At 39.5% G+C, this 19,568-nt stretch overlaps 1 protein-coding gene across 1 annotated transcript in view; it reads right to left on the reverse strand.

The window, feature by feature from the left end:
* Window positions 1–19,568, reverse strand: part of plch1 (phospholipase C, eta 1) — an 83,621-nt gene that overhangs the window by 35,186 nt on the left and 28,867 nt on the right. Inside the window, exons 3-8 of the mRNA XM_068317184.1 lie at window positions 19,355–19,501; window positions 18,526–18,769; window positions 17,175–17,304; window positions 12,911–13,081; window positions 10,625–10,718; window positions 195–398 (exon numbers count right to left, since the gene is read on the reverse strand). Coding sequence (XP_068173285.1) covers window positions 195–398; window positions 10,625–10,718; window positions 12,911–13,081; window positions 17,175–17,304; window positions 18,526–18,769; window positions 19,355–19,501 — 990 coding nt within the window. The remainder of the gene's footprint in view (window positions 1–194; window positions 399–10,624; window positions 10,719–12,910; window positions 13,082–17,174; window positions 17,305–18,525; window positions 18,770–19,354; window positions 19,502–19,568) is intronic.

Genomic DNA, 19,568 nt, shown 5'->3' on the forward strand with positions numbered 1-19,568 from the left:
AGCTCTTATGCTGAACAGTTTCATAGTTTAAATATTTGACAATAGTGGTATGGTTCCTGATTATCCCAAATCAGCTAAAGGAAAATATGAATAAATTGAGTCAAAGTTAATTTGATATCAATTTTGTTCTTCTGTGGAAGTAAGTATTATCAGAAAAGCACAGAGTGACATCCATATTTAATGTGTATGCTTACCTTCTACACAGCGGCAGCCAGACTGCAGCACCCAGGCATACATGTCGGTTTTTGAGTGGGACAGCAATTGGTCTCCAGTCAGGTAAGTGTTATGAGAGGAGGCGATGAAGTAGTTACACAGAGGTTGCTCCATGTCTTGATTTACCTCATTATGCAAGGGGTTGAAAATGTCACATGACGGACTGCGCATGAAACTTGTAAAGCCTGTCGGGAAATGCAAATGTACAGGGAAGATTATTTAAAATCAACATTTTTCTACACACAGAAATATTTCAAGAAGAACTGGATGTACTGCAATCAAAATTTGTACAGACATTGAATCCGGTTGACTTTGATTATCCACTACTCCTCCTGTCATTTTCATTCTGATGTTGACTGATCTTTGATTGGAACAAAACTGAAAAAACAAAATTGTGTACCAACAACATTCTTTCCCCACACATTATTCCACATTAGTTTGTGAAAGAGTGCTTACTTGCTGCTATCACAGAACTAGTCATCACTAGGTGATTAACTGCTCTAGCTAATGTTGCTGACTAATGCTATATTTAGTCTTACAATCAGTCTGTAAATTAAATAAATGCGACAAAGAGTATTATGGAAGTGAGCCCTGGCTTGAAATCAGCATGCATTTAATTATGATGTATGAGATTAGTTAGAATTTTGAATTTTTTTCTTCATTTTTATTGTAAAATCCTTCCATCCATTTTCTTGAAGACGAGATAAATATAAATGTCTCATCTTAATCTTCAGCTCTTCATCTTCAGCTCTTCAGCATTGCTGGAGCCTATCCCAGCTAGCTGTGGGCCAGACATGGGGTACACTGCGGATGCATCACAAGTGCATAGCTTGGCCACGCAAAAAACCAACAACCACTCACAACCGTGGTCAAATTGGATCAAATTTGTGATCTATTCACCTAAGGAGCAGCACTGCTGTCGGGAGATAGAACTTTTAGCAGTCAGTGTGCCGCCATATTACCTACCGCTGGAATCAGTAATATAGCGTAAGGCATCGGACAGCGAGGGTTTTTGTTGGGGGCATGCCTGTTGTCCACACGACAACGCAGGCATCTGGGAGGAAAGCGCTGGCCAAAGTTTTTTTGAAAACGAAGGATCTGCATTATCATATGGATGATGAAACCGAAACTTTTTCTATCCGGGGGATTTCTCCCTGCGACGAAAACCGCTGTGACGTCACTGTGTGTGACCCATGTCTACATGTACACACAGAATGGATGGAGTTAAAATCAGCTATTTTCTGACGTATAACAGCTCCACGTCAAAGACGCGTTGATAAGCATGCTTAACAGTTGGATATTTGTTAGTCTGTTTCTTTCTTTATGAGTTATAAAGTTTCTATATTTATTTATTCATTCATTCATTCATTCATTCATTCATTCATTCATTCATTCATCTTTCATTCATTCACGTTCCTGGCTGATGCCAGTTCTGGGTCAGACCGGGATGCGCTGCCTTCTGGTTGGAGAACTCTGCGATGGAGTTTGTCCTCCAGGAAAAACACCGTGAATTCCCACACGTCCCGGTCACATTCTCGGAAAAAATGTTGTTTTTAAATAAAGACCAAAGTATTGACCCAAGCATAATCATTGGCTATACCTCAATGTTACAAAAGCACAATCATTGTCCATACCCCAACCCCAACCACCCTCCCCTCACTGTCCATGTTTACTGTATTTTCATTTTCGTCATGTCCAAATGATAATTTTTTCCATACTGCCAGTGTGTGTGTGTGTGTGTGTGTGTGTGTTTGTATACTGTATATAGTGTATACGTGTGCAAGCATTTGGACTTAAACAAAAATAATTTCCCTATGGGAATTATTAATAGATTTATTTATTTGATTTTTTCTTTTTTATACACACACACACACACACATACACACATATACGTATTTTTTTTTGCATACTTCCTTATTTTTCTAACATTTTTATTCGCAGGCTTTCTGCAAAATGCCATACACTTCAAACTCATGCCAACTGATATTTTAGCATCCAGTAGATGCTGTACTAGAGATAATGAACCGATTGGGATGAAGAGCTTCAATGCTTAATGGGACTTCATATGCCCCTCACTAACTATACATGTACTTCCCAGTTAACATAATGTTACAGTGTCATAACTGTTCCAACAATTTTCATGTTTTTAAGCAGGAAGTCCAGACACCAGGACTGACGAAGAAAACGGCAATGAATTCTGAGTGTGTGTGTGTATATATATATATATATATATATATATATATATATATATATATATATATATATATATATATATATACACTGTATATATATATACACTGTATATATATATACACTGTATATATATATATACTATATATATACTGTATATATACAAATATATACATATATATATATACTGTATATATACAAATATATACATATATACATATATATAAAGTCATTATAACAAAGTTAAATGTCAAAAATACTAAAAATAATTTATTTTAAATGCTCCGGAAATTAGGTGTTGCTTGATTAGCCTTTATTAAGGGTGATGTAATGTATATGTGTGGATTCTCAAACCCTGCTGTTATACTGATATTATGATGCGTATTTTAGGTAGGAATAAATATGACGTCACTGAAGGCCTATGGTTAAAATGCACGGCCCGTCAGTGGTTGTCAGATGCGAGGTTCTGACTGAATTGAATTTTACGACAATTCTGTTTTCATTCCTGTGTCCAAGAATGAAAACCCTCTGTCAACCAAGAGGGTGAACCAGTCACCAAGCAATGCTCTCCTGCCTTATACCATGTTACATGTACACATGACAAAAACAAATGGAAAATGCCATTTGAGCCATCTTGGGACTGCAAACACTCAGTTCTTGAGGTTTTTCTGCTCTATATACTGTAATAATTTATGTCACATGTCCAGATGTTAAATCTTTTGTGCATATATTTTGTACAACTCTATAAATTCAATAAAGATTAAAGTTAAGAATTGTTTTGTGTGTGTGAACAAGAAATAATTTGTATAATATATTTATTTATGTGTCATCTAATGTAAATATTTTTTACTGAATAAGGAAAGGTGCCTATTGGACATGTATTTTGGCCCCTCTGTGTAAGATGCGACCACTGAGTTTGGTGTATTTCAGTGTACAGTGGATCAGACACAGCAATTATTAAGGCAATAGAATCACATCCTTGAGAGCCACTTTACAGAAGTCATGATGAAAGTATTTTAATATTGCTTAACTGGGCAGCTATCCTGTACCTTTCATGTATCCACATACATCATGGGATTTTGACTATCCTGATCATCAAGCACCCTGGCAACAGTGAAATCTCCAATATCTATTTCTATTTGCAGGTTGAGTTCAAGAAAAATACCAAATAAATCAAACAATATGCATTCAAACCAGAACATTCTGCTTTCAAAGCAGTGGTGATGTTTGAAACCACGTGGTTGGATAATACGTTTAACAGCCATTTTAAGGTAATACAGCATGACGAGGAGTGAGCGTGAAGAAGGCGGGCTTTCATCCAGAAAGGAGGTATAAAAGGCAGGAGTACCAAGAGTGGAGGATAAAGCACACAATATAATGCAGATGATGGCACTAAGGACAAGAAGCTAAAAAACTGTGCTTCAAATATTGGAGACATTGTTGTTATAGGAGGTCAGTGATCAGACTAGACATGTAATGTCACAATGGCATCCCTGCTAAATTAGTAGAACAATGTGTGACATGAATCCCATGTACTATACTACACACTATAGACATTTAGATACAAAGAGACCAAACAGGCTACTATACATAAGAGCTCATTACACGGTGAGATATAAATGTGAATCTATTTGTACAGTTCTGTCACCTCACTGTACAAAAACAGGTTGAAACACATGCATTTTTGGCCTGTAGGCGAGACATGAAGCCCATTGTCCTGATCAGTCAGACACATAGCCTTCATGCCTCCAACAACGAGATTCATCTCACCGCTCTCGTCTTTGTCATCTCCTCTTCCCATACCCACTGCTCTCATCTCAGTTATTTTCCCACTGGCCTCATTCTGACTTTCTTCCACTATAATCCTCCCTCCTCTTTCCTTAAGCTCCACCTTCACACATACAGAAAACACTTTCCCAAAACAAAATCCCAAATATTCACGTTTTTTCAACCAACATTTGTCGTGATTTACCAAGTGAGGATGGAGATTATTGAATTTTTAACAGAACTAATCACTTTATCATTGCATTTAAAAACATTGGTTCTTTTAACCTTTCTTTCCAATTGTTTTTAATTTAAAACCGAAATCAATAAATTCATACTGTAGGTGTAAGTGTTTCATGCCTTCTTTATAGAAAAGACCTTGTGGTGACAGAAAATAGGAAGAAAAAATGGATGTATGGCATGAGCAAGGGGTCATGAATCAAGCCCACGGGCACATTGATGTCTATGAATAGGAAGCAACGTCTTACACCACTGCAGTATCTAGCCCCTTTTGTCTGACTATGGGTTGACATGTTGACATTTCTGTCGCACCATCGCCAAATCCATCCACCTCCCATTCATAACTGTCACCATTTCAGTAAACTATATTTACAAGTGCAAACATCATGTTGAACATGTTGACACTACACACAGATTAAACGTTTGGGTTCATTCAGCCCTGAGTGACTAGTCATTTCAAGTGAAGTTAAAAAAAATACACCGAAAAATTATAATCAAGTTTACATTATTTCACTCAATTTAACGTGTCTGTCAAGTAACTGGAAAACTGGTAAAACCACGTAATACTGTGTCACTAGACAATAAATAGGACTAAAAGCTTATACATATACAAGTAATTGTATTAAAAATATACAGTACATATAGTTGTAATATCTACCTTTAAACATCACTCGTAATTCACGAGATAGCTTTGAGCTCAGATTAATTCACATTAAGATTTTGCTCCTTATAATTTAATCCTTGATTAGAAGAAGAAAACACTTGAAGTAACTGACACTCTGAGATGCTCACACAGACAACAACAAATGATAACAAGAGGGGTGGATTTGAGTGTTGGAGATGCATGAACGTAGCTCTGCTGCCCGGTGGGGGTTGTGATAGAAAGAGATACTGCAGGACAATAGTCTGATATGGCTCTTTTCATGTTCCTTCTTCCTGATGTTGGCATCAGCTGGAATTCCCACTGCTATTTTCTGCTTTGTCCACCACCACTATGTTTGGTTAGCCAGCAGCTGTTTTTCAGTCTGGAAGCTGAAGTCCCACAGGATCAGAGCCTTGCTGTTCTCAACCACCTTCTGTGGTATGTCCCATTGAGATTTGGGTACTTCTAGTCCATACTAGGTACAGATGTTCCTGTACACTATCACAGCTACTTGGTCATGCCTCTCCATGTATGCTGACCGGGCTAGCATCTTACACCCTGCTACCACATCCTGGACTGTCACTGGGGCTTCTTTACATAGCCTGCACTTTGGGCATATCTACTGTGGTAAATTTTAGCCTCTATTGCTGTTGTACTTAGGGCCTGTTCTTGTGCTGCCATGATCAGTGCCTCTGTGCTGTCTGTTAGGCCAACTTTGTCCAGCCATTGGTAGGTCTTCCTGATATAAGCCACTTCCTCTATCTGACTGTGGTACATGCCGTGTAGGGGCTTGTCACTCCATGTTGTGTCCTCCTCCTCTCTCTGATCAGGTTTCTGCTGTCTAAGGCATTCACTAAGCAGTTCACCTTTTGGGGTGAACAGCCTAAGGGTGCTAGACTTGGGTTGAAACCCTACATGTATGGTGAGAAACTTTCTAGTCTTGATATCTGTGGCTTCTATCTCCTATTTTGGTCAGCCTATGATCCCATTGGGGTATCTGATGACTGGCAGTGCATACCTGTTGATGGCTCGGACCTTGTTCTTACCATTCAGCTGACTTCTCAGGACTTGCCTCACTCTATGGAGGTATTTGGCTGTGGTTGACTACCTTGCAGCCTCCTCATGATTGCCATTAGCCTGTTGGATTCCAAGGTATTTGTAGCAGTCCTGCATGCCTCCTATCCTGCCCTCTGGTAGGTCAAGCCCTTCAGTTCTGATCATCTTGCCTCTTTTCTATCCATCCGGCCACATTTGTCTAATCTGAATGACATCCCTATGTCGTCGCTGTAGATGCTAGTGGTGTGAATCAGTGAGTTGATTTCTTGCTCATTCCTGGCGTACAGCTTGATCTCATCCATGTAAAGGAGGTGGCTGATTGTTGTCCCGCTTTGGAATTGGTATCCGTAACAACTCTGTGATGAAATGACTGAAGTGGTTCAGCCCTATGAAGAACAGCAGAGGTGATAGTGCATCCCCTTGATATATGCCGCACTTGATGTTAACTTGGGCAATTGGCTTGGAATTGGACTCTAGGGTTGTCCTCCACATTCCCATTGAATTCTTGATGAAGGCTCTTAGTGTCCTGTTGATCTTATACAGTTCCAGACATTCCAGTATCCATGTGTGTGGTATTGAATCGTAGGCTTTCTGGTAGTCAATCCAGTAGGTGCACAGGCTGGTCTGCCTGTTCTTACAGTCTCTGTGTACTGCTCTGTCCACCAGTAGCTGGTGCTTGGTAGTGTTACTACCAACTCCTTTCTGTGCCCTGCTCATATATTGAACCATGTGCCTACTCATCTTAGCCACCATGATGCCTGACAGGAGCTTCCATGTTGTACAAAGACTGGTTATTGGCCAGTAGTTTGGGGTGGATCCCTCCTGTGGGTCTTTCATGATCAGCACTGTCCTGCCCTCAGTCAACCATTTTGGGTGTGTCCCATCCCTTAGCAGCTGGTTCATCTGTGCTGCTAGGTGCTCATGGAGTGCTGTCAGCTTCTTTAGCCAGTATGTATGGATCATATTGGGGCCCAGTACTGACCAATTCCTCATTTTTGACACTCTTTCTTGGATGTGTGTGATTGAAATGGTTACTGGTTCTTGTTCTGGGACGCTGTTGTGGTCCATTCGCAAGTCAACTAGCCACCGGGCATTGGTGTTGTGTGATGCATCTCTTTCCCATATACCCTTCCAGTATTTCTCCACCTCAGGTCTTGGTGGGTCTGACCGGCTGCTGTTATTTCCCTGCCACTGAGAGCACATCTTTGCTGGATGTGTGGAGAAGGTCTTGATTATTCTCCTGGGCTCTATCTCCTTGATGTATCTCTTCAGTTGGGTAGCCAGAGCTGTTAGTCTCTGTTTGGCAGTTTTGAGTGCTTCAGGTATGGAGAGCTTGTTCTATTTCCTGGGTACCCCTTTATTCACCATGTTACCTTTCTGTAGCTCAGCTAGCTGGCTGACTTCTCTCCGTGTTGCCTTTATCTTGGTCTCTAACCGTCCCTTCCATGGAGGGTATTGCTTGTTATGCCCTGTATTGATCTTATATCCCAGCATCTCGAGGATTACTGTTTCTTTACTGTGAATCAGCTTGTTGATCTACAGTGTAAGTCATGTTCCCTGTGGGGATGGTTCTTATTGCAGCATTCACATCTTTTGGCAGATGTTCTGAAGGTACTTGACAACTCAGCATCGGTATTTGCTGGAGGCTCCAGGTTCCCAGTTGGGTCACGATCTTGTTTCTCAGGTCAGTAGCTCTTGTATTGAAGCTGTCTATGTCTCTTGGGGCTTGGTACCCAATCTCAGATTGTGGGGGTGATGATGACTTGGCGTCCTCCTCATCATATTGCCCTGGTTCCCCAAACAAACTGATGCGGACCTTGTTGACCCGAGCTACGTTCAAGCCGGTATGACTCTGTGATTGTTGTGTTCTCTCATAACTGAGGTAGGCGGGTTCAGCATTAAGGACTAAGGCTAAGGCCCAAGGACCCTTACTGGATGGTGTTCGCCATAACTGGGGTTTGAAACCACGTCCTCCTGCATTCCAAACCACACCCCTCCTGCATTAGAGTAAGTTGACTGGATAGTGCTTGCCTTGACCCGGATTCGAAAACCACGACCTCCTGCATTCAAGTCAGGTGACCTAATTGACTGTACTATCCAGCTGTTCTACATATATATATGTGTGTGTGTGTGTGTGTGTGTGTGTGTGTGTGTGTGTGTGTGTGTGTGTGTGTGTGTGTGTGTGTGTGTGTGTGTGTGTAGAACAGCTGGATAGTACTCTAACCGTCTCTTCTATGGGGGGTATTGCTTTTTATGCCCTGTATTGATCTTATATATACACACACACACACACACACACACACACACACACACACACACACACACACACACACACAGTGGTACCTCTACTTACGAATGACTCTACATACAAAATTTTCTACTTACGAAATGCCTCAACAGGAAAATTTTGCCTCCAGTTACAAAAGAAATTTCGAGTTTCGAAAGGTAAAAATACAGCCTGGGCTGCTACTAGCAGCTCCCAAAGATTCCTGAATGCAACATTCTTATAGCTGCTCTGCCATTGGCTATTACCTAGCATCCTGGCATCCCATTGGCTAAGAGGTACCTCTATGTGTAGCTAGATAGGTGTCTATGCAGCATCCCCGTCATTCGTCCCTTGTCCCATGAGGTGTTCTGAGTTTTACATAAATATATTATTTTTTAGAGTATTTACTATGGACCCCAAGAAAGTGACGGAGAAAAGAGGAAAAGAAAAGACAAAGAAAAGAGGTTTTTTGTCCGTACAAACAAAGCAAGAGATAATAGAAAACCATGAAAAAGGGATGCGTTTGGTTGATCTCGCCAAAGAATATGGCTGTAGTGCATCTACAATCGCAATGTTATTAAAACAAAAGGAAGATTAAGGAGTTTAAGGCAGCGCGTGGTTGGTTGGAGAAGATTAAAGGGAGGACTGGAATTCACTCTGTTGTTCGACATGGTGAGGCAAGAGCGCATGAACCAAAGAAGGCAAAAAACAATGAGGACAGCAGTTAAACGGTAAATGACCATCATTTTTATTCTTTACTCTATTTCTTTGTTTTTTACATTATGCACAACTCTCATAATCAAATAGTAACATCTATTTGTTACATGTTTTGATCCATTTTTATGCTTTATAAAACATTTTTTTCTGAATTTTGGGGGGCTTGGAACGGATTAGGGCATTTGCATGCAAAGCACGTCTCTACTTTCGAAACTTTCTACTTACGAAATTTCTTCCAGAACCAATTAATTTCGTAAGTAGAGGTACCACTGTATGTGTGTGTGTATGTGTGTGTGTGTGTGTGTGTGTGTGTGTGTGTGTGTGTGTGTGTGTGTGTGTGTGTGTGTGTGTGTGTGTGTGTGTGTGTGTGTGTGTGTGTGTTTACCGCATTCTCATTATCTATTTATCGAACATAAATCGCACGGAGCAGTTGGTTATCTATCTCCCTTATCCATGTGGATTCTGGTCTGAATGAACTCGTCTTCAATTTGAAAGTGTTCTAAGACATTTGTAGTCAATAAAATTTTATAAAACGGTACATTTTTAAGCATTTTATTTTTGACACTTTAGGGGAAATGGTGGCATTCTTGCTGACAAAAATAACGACGGGGCCAAAAAGTACAGACAGCAGATTGTTTTATCATGTACCAGGGGGAGATCTGTCAGCAGGAAGAACCCATTGTCATAAGTGCCTCAGGCTAAAGCATAATAATCAGATCAGAGCTAAGAGCAGATTTGGGAGGTCCAAAATGTTTCTACAGGCATTGTTTTTTCCTAAAAGCAGTCTTGGTCATTAGCCATTCCATAAAAACATTTTACCAAATATATTAAATTGTGTCAAGTGTTTATTGAAAACTTTCAGCAGAGAAGAAGTAACGAAGGAAGAAGAAGAAAGAAATTAACTGGATTAAGTGGAATGAACCATCTGAAAATAGGAGGTGTGATGGACGTCATGCAATATAGTTTCATACAACAACCGAGAATTAATTTGTTTATTCTCATCACAAAAAGAAAATTTAATCAGCATAAAGCAATAGTTGGTATATGACATTCCCTTTCAAAGCCCTCATTATAAGGTTACAGGGATAGCGTGGTGACCTCTTCCAGCAATCAAAACTCAGCTATAAAACCATCACGCCTCAGTGATGATTTCAGAGTACTAACAACCTGTGTTTTTTCATCAGCTGTAATTGGAGCATCATGTTGTTCAGCTTTCAACGTAGTGGGCTCCAGCCCTTCCAAAAATGATTTCATCCTGTGTATTTTGTGTAATCTTTATCATGTTGTGTTTACAATGTCCAATAATTAATCCAATCGAAACATTTTCTCCCAGTCTTACAGAAAGACAACTTTAAAGGTATAAAATAATACTTCCTGGTCTTGACACCAACTGACAAGCTAAAAGAGATAATTATGATTTTTGCAACGACAGCTACAAAGAGGGTTAAGATGAAAAGATTTGCAGGGGCGTGAAAACAGATAGAGTATATCATGAAAGAGGAAAGACAAAGAAATAGAGGAAAGAAGAAAGCTACCTTCAATTCCCATGACACCTCTTTGTTTGTTCTCGTCAGACACCTCAAACTTGTCGATGATTTCTGCAACATACTCTGGAGTCACATTGGTCATCTATTGTAAAAAAGAAGAAGATTGTTTTAATATATACCCTGTATATGCTCTTTGAGACTAGATAATGACAAATATATTGTGTTGTAAAGGATAAGTGATGTTCGGATGATTTCCAATTTCTACTAAACATTTATGTTGGAAAGATGAATGGAAAGCCCCAAGATCTGAAATGCAGGGACTATGACAAGAAATGCTCCAAAGGGAGTTGGTTAACATGATGATCAAGAGGAAGATGGATTTAGTGGGTGTGCAGGAGAGCACATGGAAAGGCAGTAAATCTAGAAGTTTAGGAGCAGGATTAAATGAAATGGAGTATGGGTCGTTTTAAAAGAAGAGTTACTTAAGAGTGTCTTGGAGCGTCAGATTGAGTGAAACGTGAAATATAGTGTGTTATGTATAATGTGATTAGTGGTTATGCCCCACAGATAGGATGTTAACTGAAGGAGAAAAATAAATTCTGGATCGAGGAGGAAGAAGTTAGTCGGAGCATTCCAGAGAAGGAGACACTTGTGATTGGTGCAGATTTTATATATAGAAGAGGCAGGAACAGAAGGAGAATTGGTGGTGGAACGCTACAAGTTGGCCAGACAGAGGGATTGAGATGGGAATGATGTGCAGCAGGTTAGGGTGATTAAGGATAAAGATGGAAATATGTTAACTGGTGCTAGCAGTGTAATGGGTCTTTGATGTATGAGGAAAATGAGAGAGGTAGAGTAGAAGATGTAAGTTTGAATATTACATGACATGTACGAGGGAAGCAGAACAGTGGTGAGGTGTGCTGCAGGTGTGACAGAGGAGTTCAAGGTGGAGGTGAGACTGTCCTGGGATCAGCTCTGAGCCTCTTCCTGTTTCCCTGGGTTGTTAAGTTTGTGAAGCAGTTAGTATGTCTCTTCAATGTTCAGGAGTCCATCTCCATTTTTATCTGCCTCCTCAAAAGTTTGCTTCAGCCACATCTCACACACAGACACACATTAATGGAAAATCATGTATCATGTGTATAAGAATAAATAAAGTCTGCCAAGTTTTTGAGCTCAATAAAATACAGGTAGTCCTGAACCACGATGTTTGCAGTTCACATTTCTATCTGCAGTGAAAGCAGGGAGCAGGTGGAGGAACATTTAGAAAGATAGCAGCATGCTTTGGAGAGGTGAGGAATTAATATTAGTGGAAATGGAAGAGAGAGGCTACAGGGAGAATAAATAACGAAGGTGGAGGACTAAAAACTTGGGGTCCTCAGCAGTCCAGAGCAAAGGCGAGTGTGGTAAGGAGGTCAATAAACCGATCCAACAGGCTGGAATGGGTGGAGGACAGTGTCGGATGTCTGCTGTGACAGAACAGTCTCTGCTAGGATAAAAGGCAAAGTGTATAAGACAGAGATGAGACCAGCCATTATGGATGGATTAGAGGTAGTACCGCTTAAAGGAAAACAGGTAGTAAAACTGGAGGTAGTGGAGACAAAGATTTTGAAGTTCTCTCTAGGTGTGACCAGGTTGGATAGGTTCAGAAATGAGTTTATCAGAGAAACAACCATGGTGAGATGTTTAGGAGAAAAAAAATAGAGTAGAATGCGATGGTTTGGACACGTCCAGAGAAGAGATCATGAGTATGTTAGTAAAAGGGTGATGAGAATGGAGATTCAGTACCAGGCATGAGGGAGACCATAGAGAAGGTGGATGGATGTAGTGAGGATGACCTGGGGGCAGTTGGTGTTAGACAAGAGGACGCAGATGATAGGCTAAATTGGAAAAAGATGACACGCTTTTGTCGACCTCAAACGGGACAAGCCCATAGGAAAAGAAGATTATTTTAAATGTCAACCATGTTAAACAAGCAACATATTCTGGGAACTGTTTCTCACCTGAGAGTTGTAAATACAATATAATAAATGAAACCATAGCATTGTGAAAGTGCAGAGTGTGTCAGAAAGAACAACAAAAAAAGAAATAGCAGGCAAAAAAAAAACTGAAAAGAACAAGAAAAGAGCACCCCTGAGACAAAACAATGTTAGGGAAGATAGACAAGCTTAGCAGAGCAGATGCCTTTGGGCAGACAGCTGAGACAGAAGGAGTTATCTGTCAGATTTATTGTGAGGAAATACTGTTTTTGTTCACTTCTACATACAAATGTGCTGGGTTAAAAATCATCAGCTGAGCATGTTTTGGCTCTAATTTGAGAGCAGGGGGACTTCTAACCTTCTGCTCATTGCACAGGAAGTTGGCTAACTCCTCCACTGTCAGATGGTCCTTCCTGTCACTGTACGCCATCATCAGCAGGAACAGGTCCCGTCTCAGAGACATCATCTTATAGAATACAGAGAACTCCTCATATGTCAAGGTGCCCTGCTGGTCATCTGTGTCTGCTTCCTGCAAGTGTAAAAATAAGATAAATTATCAGTAGCATGTCACACACTAATCCTATGAATCATTAACTTCTGTCCCCATCAGACATGTGGACAAACTGTTCAAAAATCCTACATTTTTGCTATATTTTCCCATTTTCAGATAGAAACCCCATTAAAAACTCAAGATGATTTATTGTTATATCCTGCTTCAAAGTGGTGAAGTATTGTACAGTAATTGTCAGCATTTGTGTGTTCATCCATTTGTCCGTCCGTCCATCCGTTAAGTAGTCCACCACTTATCTTCGCAACCGTTGCTGATAGAAAGATTAAATAAAAAGCACATTACTCGGACGGCATAGGGGATGAAAATGAGATGATGTCCTTGATCTTGAGAAAACTAGGTCAAGATCAAATTTTAACTTCTGTACACTCAGCAATGTAATCAAGGAGACAGGTAGGAGAGTACTTGGTGTGTCATCTGGAAGGAAAGTAAATAAGGAGATCTGGTGGTGGAATGAGGAGGTACAGGAGTGTATACAGAGAAAGAGGTTAGCTAAGAAGAAGTGGGACACTGAGGGGACTGAGGAGAGGAGACAGGAGTACAGGGAGATGCAGCGTAAGGTGAAAGTAGAGGTAGCAAAGGCCAAACAAGGGGCTTATGATGACTCGTAGGCTAGGTTGGACAGTAAGGAGGGGGAGACTGATCAACACAGGTTGGTAACACAGAGACACAGAGATGGGAAGGGCATGCAGCAGGCTAGGGTGACTAAGGATAGGGCTAGAAGTGGATTGACAGGTGTCAGTAGTGCGATGGGAAGATGGAAAGAGTACTATGAAGAGTTGATGAACGAGGAAAATGAGAGATAACAAAGACTAGAAGAGGTGGCTCTTTTGAGCCAGGAAGTATCCAAGATTAGTCAGGATGAAGTGAGGAGGGCACTGAAGAGGATGAAGTGTGGAAAGGCATTCGGTCCTAATGATATTCCTGTGAAGGTATGGAAGTGTCTAGGAGAGGTGGCAGTAGAGTTTCTGAGTTGTTCAACAGGATCTTAGATAGTGAGAAGATGCCTGAGGAATGGAGAAGAAGTGTGCTGGTGCCCATTTTTAATAACAGAAGACAGAGCTGGAGGTAGCAGAGATGAAAATGCTGAGGTTCTCTTTGGGAGTGACCACGATGGTGCCGCGGGATGTTGCAGTCTGACTGCATTGGTTCTTGTTCTTCATTAAAACCATAGTTTTGATTCAATTAGAAATTAAACGTCATAAAGACTGCCTTCAGAGGCTATGTGAAGGTGACATCATAGTAAGAGGAGAGGAAGGGAAAAGATAACATCTTTGTAAAAACTTGTGCTCAATCCTACATCCACTATTTTTACACTGAATCATATCAAAATTTGAACTGGCTATCTTTATGCTGGCATGGAAGAAAACAGACAGCTTTGGAAGTCCTGGAGCACAAGAAAATTCGACTCAACTGCCCCATAGGGTCTCATTATAAACAGCAGAGATATTTGACATTACTTAACTTAATCCAAATGAAATATACTGGCGGGGTTTTTCAGCAGCTAAGATGCTGACCTGAGGTCATTTCAACAGCATGACCAGACATTTTCTCCTGAGCCTCATTTATTGGGAGGCTAGAGTGTTTGTCTCCTCATTCTGTGACGCACAGTGATAGCTATTTGTGGGATATACCAAATCTTGATGGCTTGTTTATATACAGTAATATCAAACCTCATTGCAAGTGCATCCCTCCCAGTGGTAGCCACACAGTCCTTAAATTAAAGAAAACTTTCTGAATTCCCTTCAAATCCTAAAGTGAGCACCAGGAATGGTGTAATTTGATTATGAACAAAATGAGACATTCTGGTTGTATTAAAAATAATGTGGGAAGATCAATTTTTGAGAAAAATAATCTGTAAGTAAAAATGTCAAAATTCTTAACAATGTGATTGTTAAGAATTGTTAAAAATGTGATTGTTAAGATTCTTAACAATGCTTGAACAAGGTTTTATAACTGTTACACTTGTGTCCACAGAGACATTGCAGTCATTGCTGATTCTTCTCATCCTAACATTTACTTTACTCCACATACAGGAACATTTAATGTACAACAGTTTCTTTTGTACACATCAATCTTGCTTTACAATTCTGAATTGTCATTCACATCTGAGGTTTCTTGAGAAATTAAATATGCTACATTCCCATTGATGGTTTTCTCCTCTGGTTGTTGAATCACTTGACTGGTTGGTTAGGCCCAACTGTCAGATTAAATGAATGCAGTAAAACATAATTCACTTTGATCATCAGGATGTGACATGGTGCTAAAACTCTAATTATTGTAAGTTACAAATATATAACTCAATGCATATGGTCAGAATTAAGATACTTGATGGATGTCTTTCTTGTCCTCCACCTTCATTTATTGCTCCATCATATTTTTTTTCAAACTTATTATTTTTTAAATTAACAAACAAACCCACACTGTGCCAGCGTACATGACACAAACATACTCCCTCTGTAGGCAGTGCATTCCCTCCCTGACCTCACATCTAACCTCATGTTGCCTGAGGACACATACAGTGTGACTCGTTGTTCGGTCAATGCTGTTGCTACACACAGCTTGCGGGGACCTAGAATCTTTTATTACCTGGATCTCACAGGGGTCCATTTGGCTCTACAGAAAATCTAATAATGCCAGCTAATGCCTCCCTCACACCCCCATAATGAGCTCACAATGTGCACTGGGGACTCAATCACAAAGATAATCTACATACATTTACAGGATAAATCACTGTGATGGATTTGAGGAAAGGATGGACAGGAAAAAAAAGCCATTTACAACATTTGAGCTGTTCAGGTGGAAACATCCTAGTCTGCCAAATGGACAGAAGTAAACAAATTAAATTTTCTGTCTGACTTAAGCCCAAAGAGGGAATTGTTTTATGGTGTGAAATTGCACTTAAGCTCATTATGAACAGACAAACACTGTGAAATCAAATTGGGAGACACTGCATTTAGATCATTTTATCAAATGTGCATATACTGCCAGCAAATTGTAAGCTTTTAACTGCAATAGAATTAAGGTAGTGTGCCATTTTGAATCATCACAAAATTGGTCCAATATTAACATTAACCGAAACTCAGTTTGGAATTTTCTTATTCATTTTTACAGCACTTTTACAGTTCACGCTGAAAAAGACAGAAATCCAAGGAAATGTAAAAAATATTATCATCAAACTGGTAGACTACAAAAAATGCTTTTGATGTTTTAATTTCTTAATTTGAGGATTATTTTCCTTTCTGCTATTCATATTCATTTTGAAAGAAAATCAATTACCCATAAATTAAACTCATGGGCTGATAAAAGATTTGCATTATTATTTAATTATATAAATAAGACTGTTTGGTATTCATTGACCAAAATGTCTTGTTGAACCCCTTTTACACAAACTCAAATCTGTTTGCAAATTAACCCTGTAGATTAAATTTTTAACACTATGCAGAACTTAAAACTTTTTCTACTATTTTTAGAGTGATCAAAACTAAAGTAGAGGAGGCTTAGAGGTTTCAGAGACTCAGGAGTCCTGTTGAAGTTGCCATCTTTTTACAATTTAATGTAATATTACAATTTAATACCCACTAAAATTCATATATATTTTCTATTACTTCTCTGCTTCCCATTAGGTGTCAGAGCCAGCAAACTTTTCAGTTTTTTCTATTATTTATTGCCTCACCACCTAAACTTTGCAGCTGGCTTTTGTAATGCTTCTGTCATTGCATGGTCAATAGATGTAACTCAATATTTTTAATTCCATTAAATGCTGCATTGTGTTCCCTCATACCTTTAATGTTTTATTTTTAAGTAGGCCACTAAACACTGTGTGGACTTTTGAAGATACTAGATGTAACTTACATTTTAAAAATTGAAGCATCCCACATCTACTCTGTTTTATCGTTTTCTTCTTAAAGTGCCTCTCTCCAGTATGACTTTATTAAATATTTCCTTCATGTTTATTTGATTTACACGAATGCAAATTAACATTAAAAATGCATCAGTAATGTGATGTCAGTGAACTGAAATATTTATACAAGATGTGGCTTCATGTTCCAACCTGAAACATCTGCTTGACCTTCCGACGTGGCAGGTTGACGTTCAGTTTGTGGAGCAGTTGGTAGATCTCTTCAATGTTCAGGAACCCGTCTCCATTTTTATCTGCCTCCTCAAAAGTCTGCTTCAGCCATGTCTCACACACGCACACATTAAGGGAAAATTGTGTATCAGGTGTATGACAATAAATAAAGTCTGCCAAGTATTTGAGCTCAATAAAATACAGGTAGTCCTCAACTTACGAACACAATCGGTTTCTGAGAGGCTGTTTGTAAGCTGAATGAGGTCATATAAATGTCATTATTACTGTAAATACAAAAGCAGTATTCCCTAAGACTTACCAGAAACAATTACAGGACATGAACACAACACATACATGAAATAAAATACTGTAGTACCGTAATGTAACTTTTACATCTCTACCTCTAATGAATGAATTTTATCCTCAGGGTGGTAGAGGCCAAGCCAAACTTTAACTCACTGAGGGATTCGACCGCACTTATGTGAATGATGCACTGATGCGCTTCCTGGTCATCACGCCACTTTATGTTTGATAACTCTGTTTTACTTTCGTTAAGTTTCTCAGTTAACTTGACCAATAGTTAACATCAAATAGCAAGACATTCAATGTTTGTCTCCTACATGGGGACAATGCCATCAATAATTAGAAAATATGAAATAACAGGCAGGTTGTGACAAGGTCTTCTTACAGGTAGTCTATGGGCTACATCACTGACTCTATCTTCCAACCTGATCTGAATTGTCAGGGGCAGTCTAGAAGTTCGTGAAAGCCCCCATGAACATAAATATATTGTGCATTCATTCCCTGCGCCAATGTTCAGAGATGTAGATAAAAAGAAGGAAAAACTGCAGATGAGACATCAACAGGAAAGGGGGGGAAAGTCACAGGAAGTCCAATATCAGAGCAAACTGTTCACATAGTCTAATATTTGTTAAGTTATTTTGACATGACGTGAAATCTGTGTCTATGGGGTGTTAATGTCATGCTGTTCTGTGTACATTGCAACAGACAGGAGAATTACAGCTGTCAGATACGGTTGTATGTCCCAATGATTTGCAAGCCAGTATCTTAAGGACTACCTGTACTCCATTTATTCCATTTAATCTTGTGATTCCCTGAGTGAGCATAAACACCCCACACTTGGAAAATGTCACTCCCCTCTAGATGAAATACATTTTTGTTTAGAGTGTGTTTGAGTTGGTCGCTTCTTTTTTTATTAGAGAAAAACATAACTCTGATTTTACTGAACTTCTTCACACTTACCTGAAGTCTTAAGCAAAATGACAAAAGCACAAAAAAGTGATTTGTGTGTATCTTTATTTTTGAAGGATATTGGTCATGTGTACGCTGCCGTTTGGCCAGGGAATCCTCATCACTAATGCCAGCCATCAAGTACCGAAGACCGGTTATCCAAGTTCTGGCTTCTTCTGTGTTTGAGGTCACCAGGTCCAGGGACTCCATATGGTTTCCGTGGTACACTGTGAAACAACAGGCTGGATCGAAGCTGCCGTCTGCATGGCGATGGAAGATATCCGACTGACTGCCTTCTGTCACTTTGTACAGTGAATCAATGGTAACTAATAGAGGTGAGATGGGGAATAAATGATTATTGATTATTAGTGTAAAATCTGGGGGAAAAAATAATGAAATTAATTTAAAAATGTCTTTGGATACCATTTGCTAAAATCTGTCCTGTTTGTCTAATCCTGTTTACTTCTCAGGGACAAAAGTACAAAGCCATATTGATTTCTGTCTGTACAATTTAATAAAAATTAGTAAAAGCAAATCTGGAATAACACCAACTTCATCCTTCAGTCCTAGATGAAAGTGCATGACAATTGTATAGCAGAGGAATGAACCAAGAACAACAAATTTGCACAGCCTTTTGAAAAGTTAAATGATGCAAACTCCTCGCTTTTTGATTTTTCATAGGAAGATAAACATGAGAATAATTAACTCTTCATTATGAAACAGAATCTTGCTCTAATAGAAATATAAACATCTTTTAAAATAGTTTTATATTTATATATTTACCACTGGGAAGAAGGTCATGTTGTAATTGATGTCTGTCTGCAGGAGAATAGTGATGCGTGTGTATGTGCTCTTGTATATATTAAATAGTAAATGTGTGGTTCCACATAAGTAAGTCAAAGCATACTCACTCTTGGCCTTCTCACTCTTGCGTGAGGGCCTCCAGCGAATGCAGGAACGATGCTCATCCAGGTAGAAGAGTCTCACCAGCCCTTTGGATCCCGCCTTCAGCTTTACCATCTGTGTCCCGGACTGCATTACACTCATGCATCGCTCCACTGCAGAAGACAAAGAAAAAAAAGCAAACACACATAAACATAAAAACTGGGGTCGATGGAGGACTAA

Source organism: Antennarius striatus, chromosome 6 (assembly GCF_040054535.1).
Source record: "Antennarius striatus isolate MH-2024 chromosome 6, ASM4005453v1, whole genome shotgun sequence".
In the NCBI taxonomy this organism is placed as follows: domain Eukaryota; kingdom Metazoa; phylum Chordata; class Actinopteri; order Lophiiformes; family Antennariidae; genus Antennarius; species Antennarius striatus.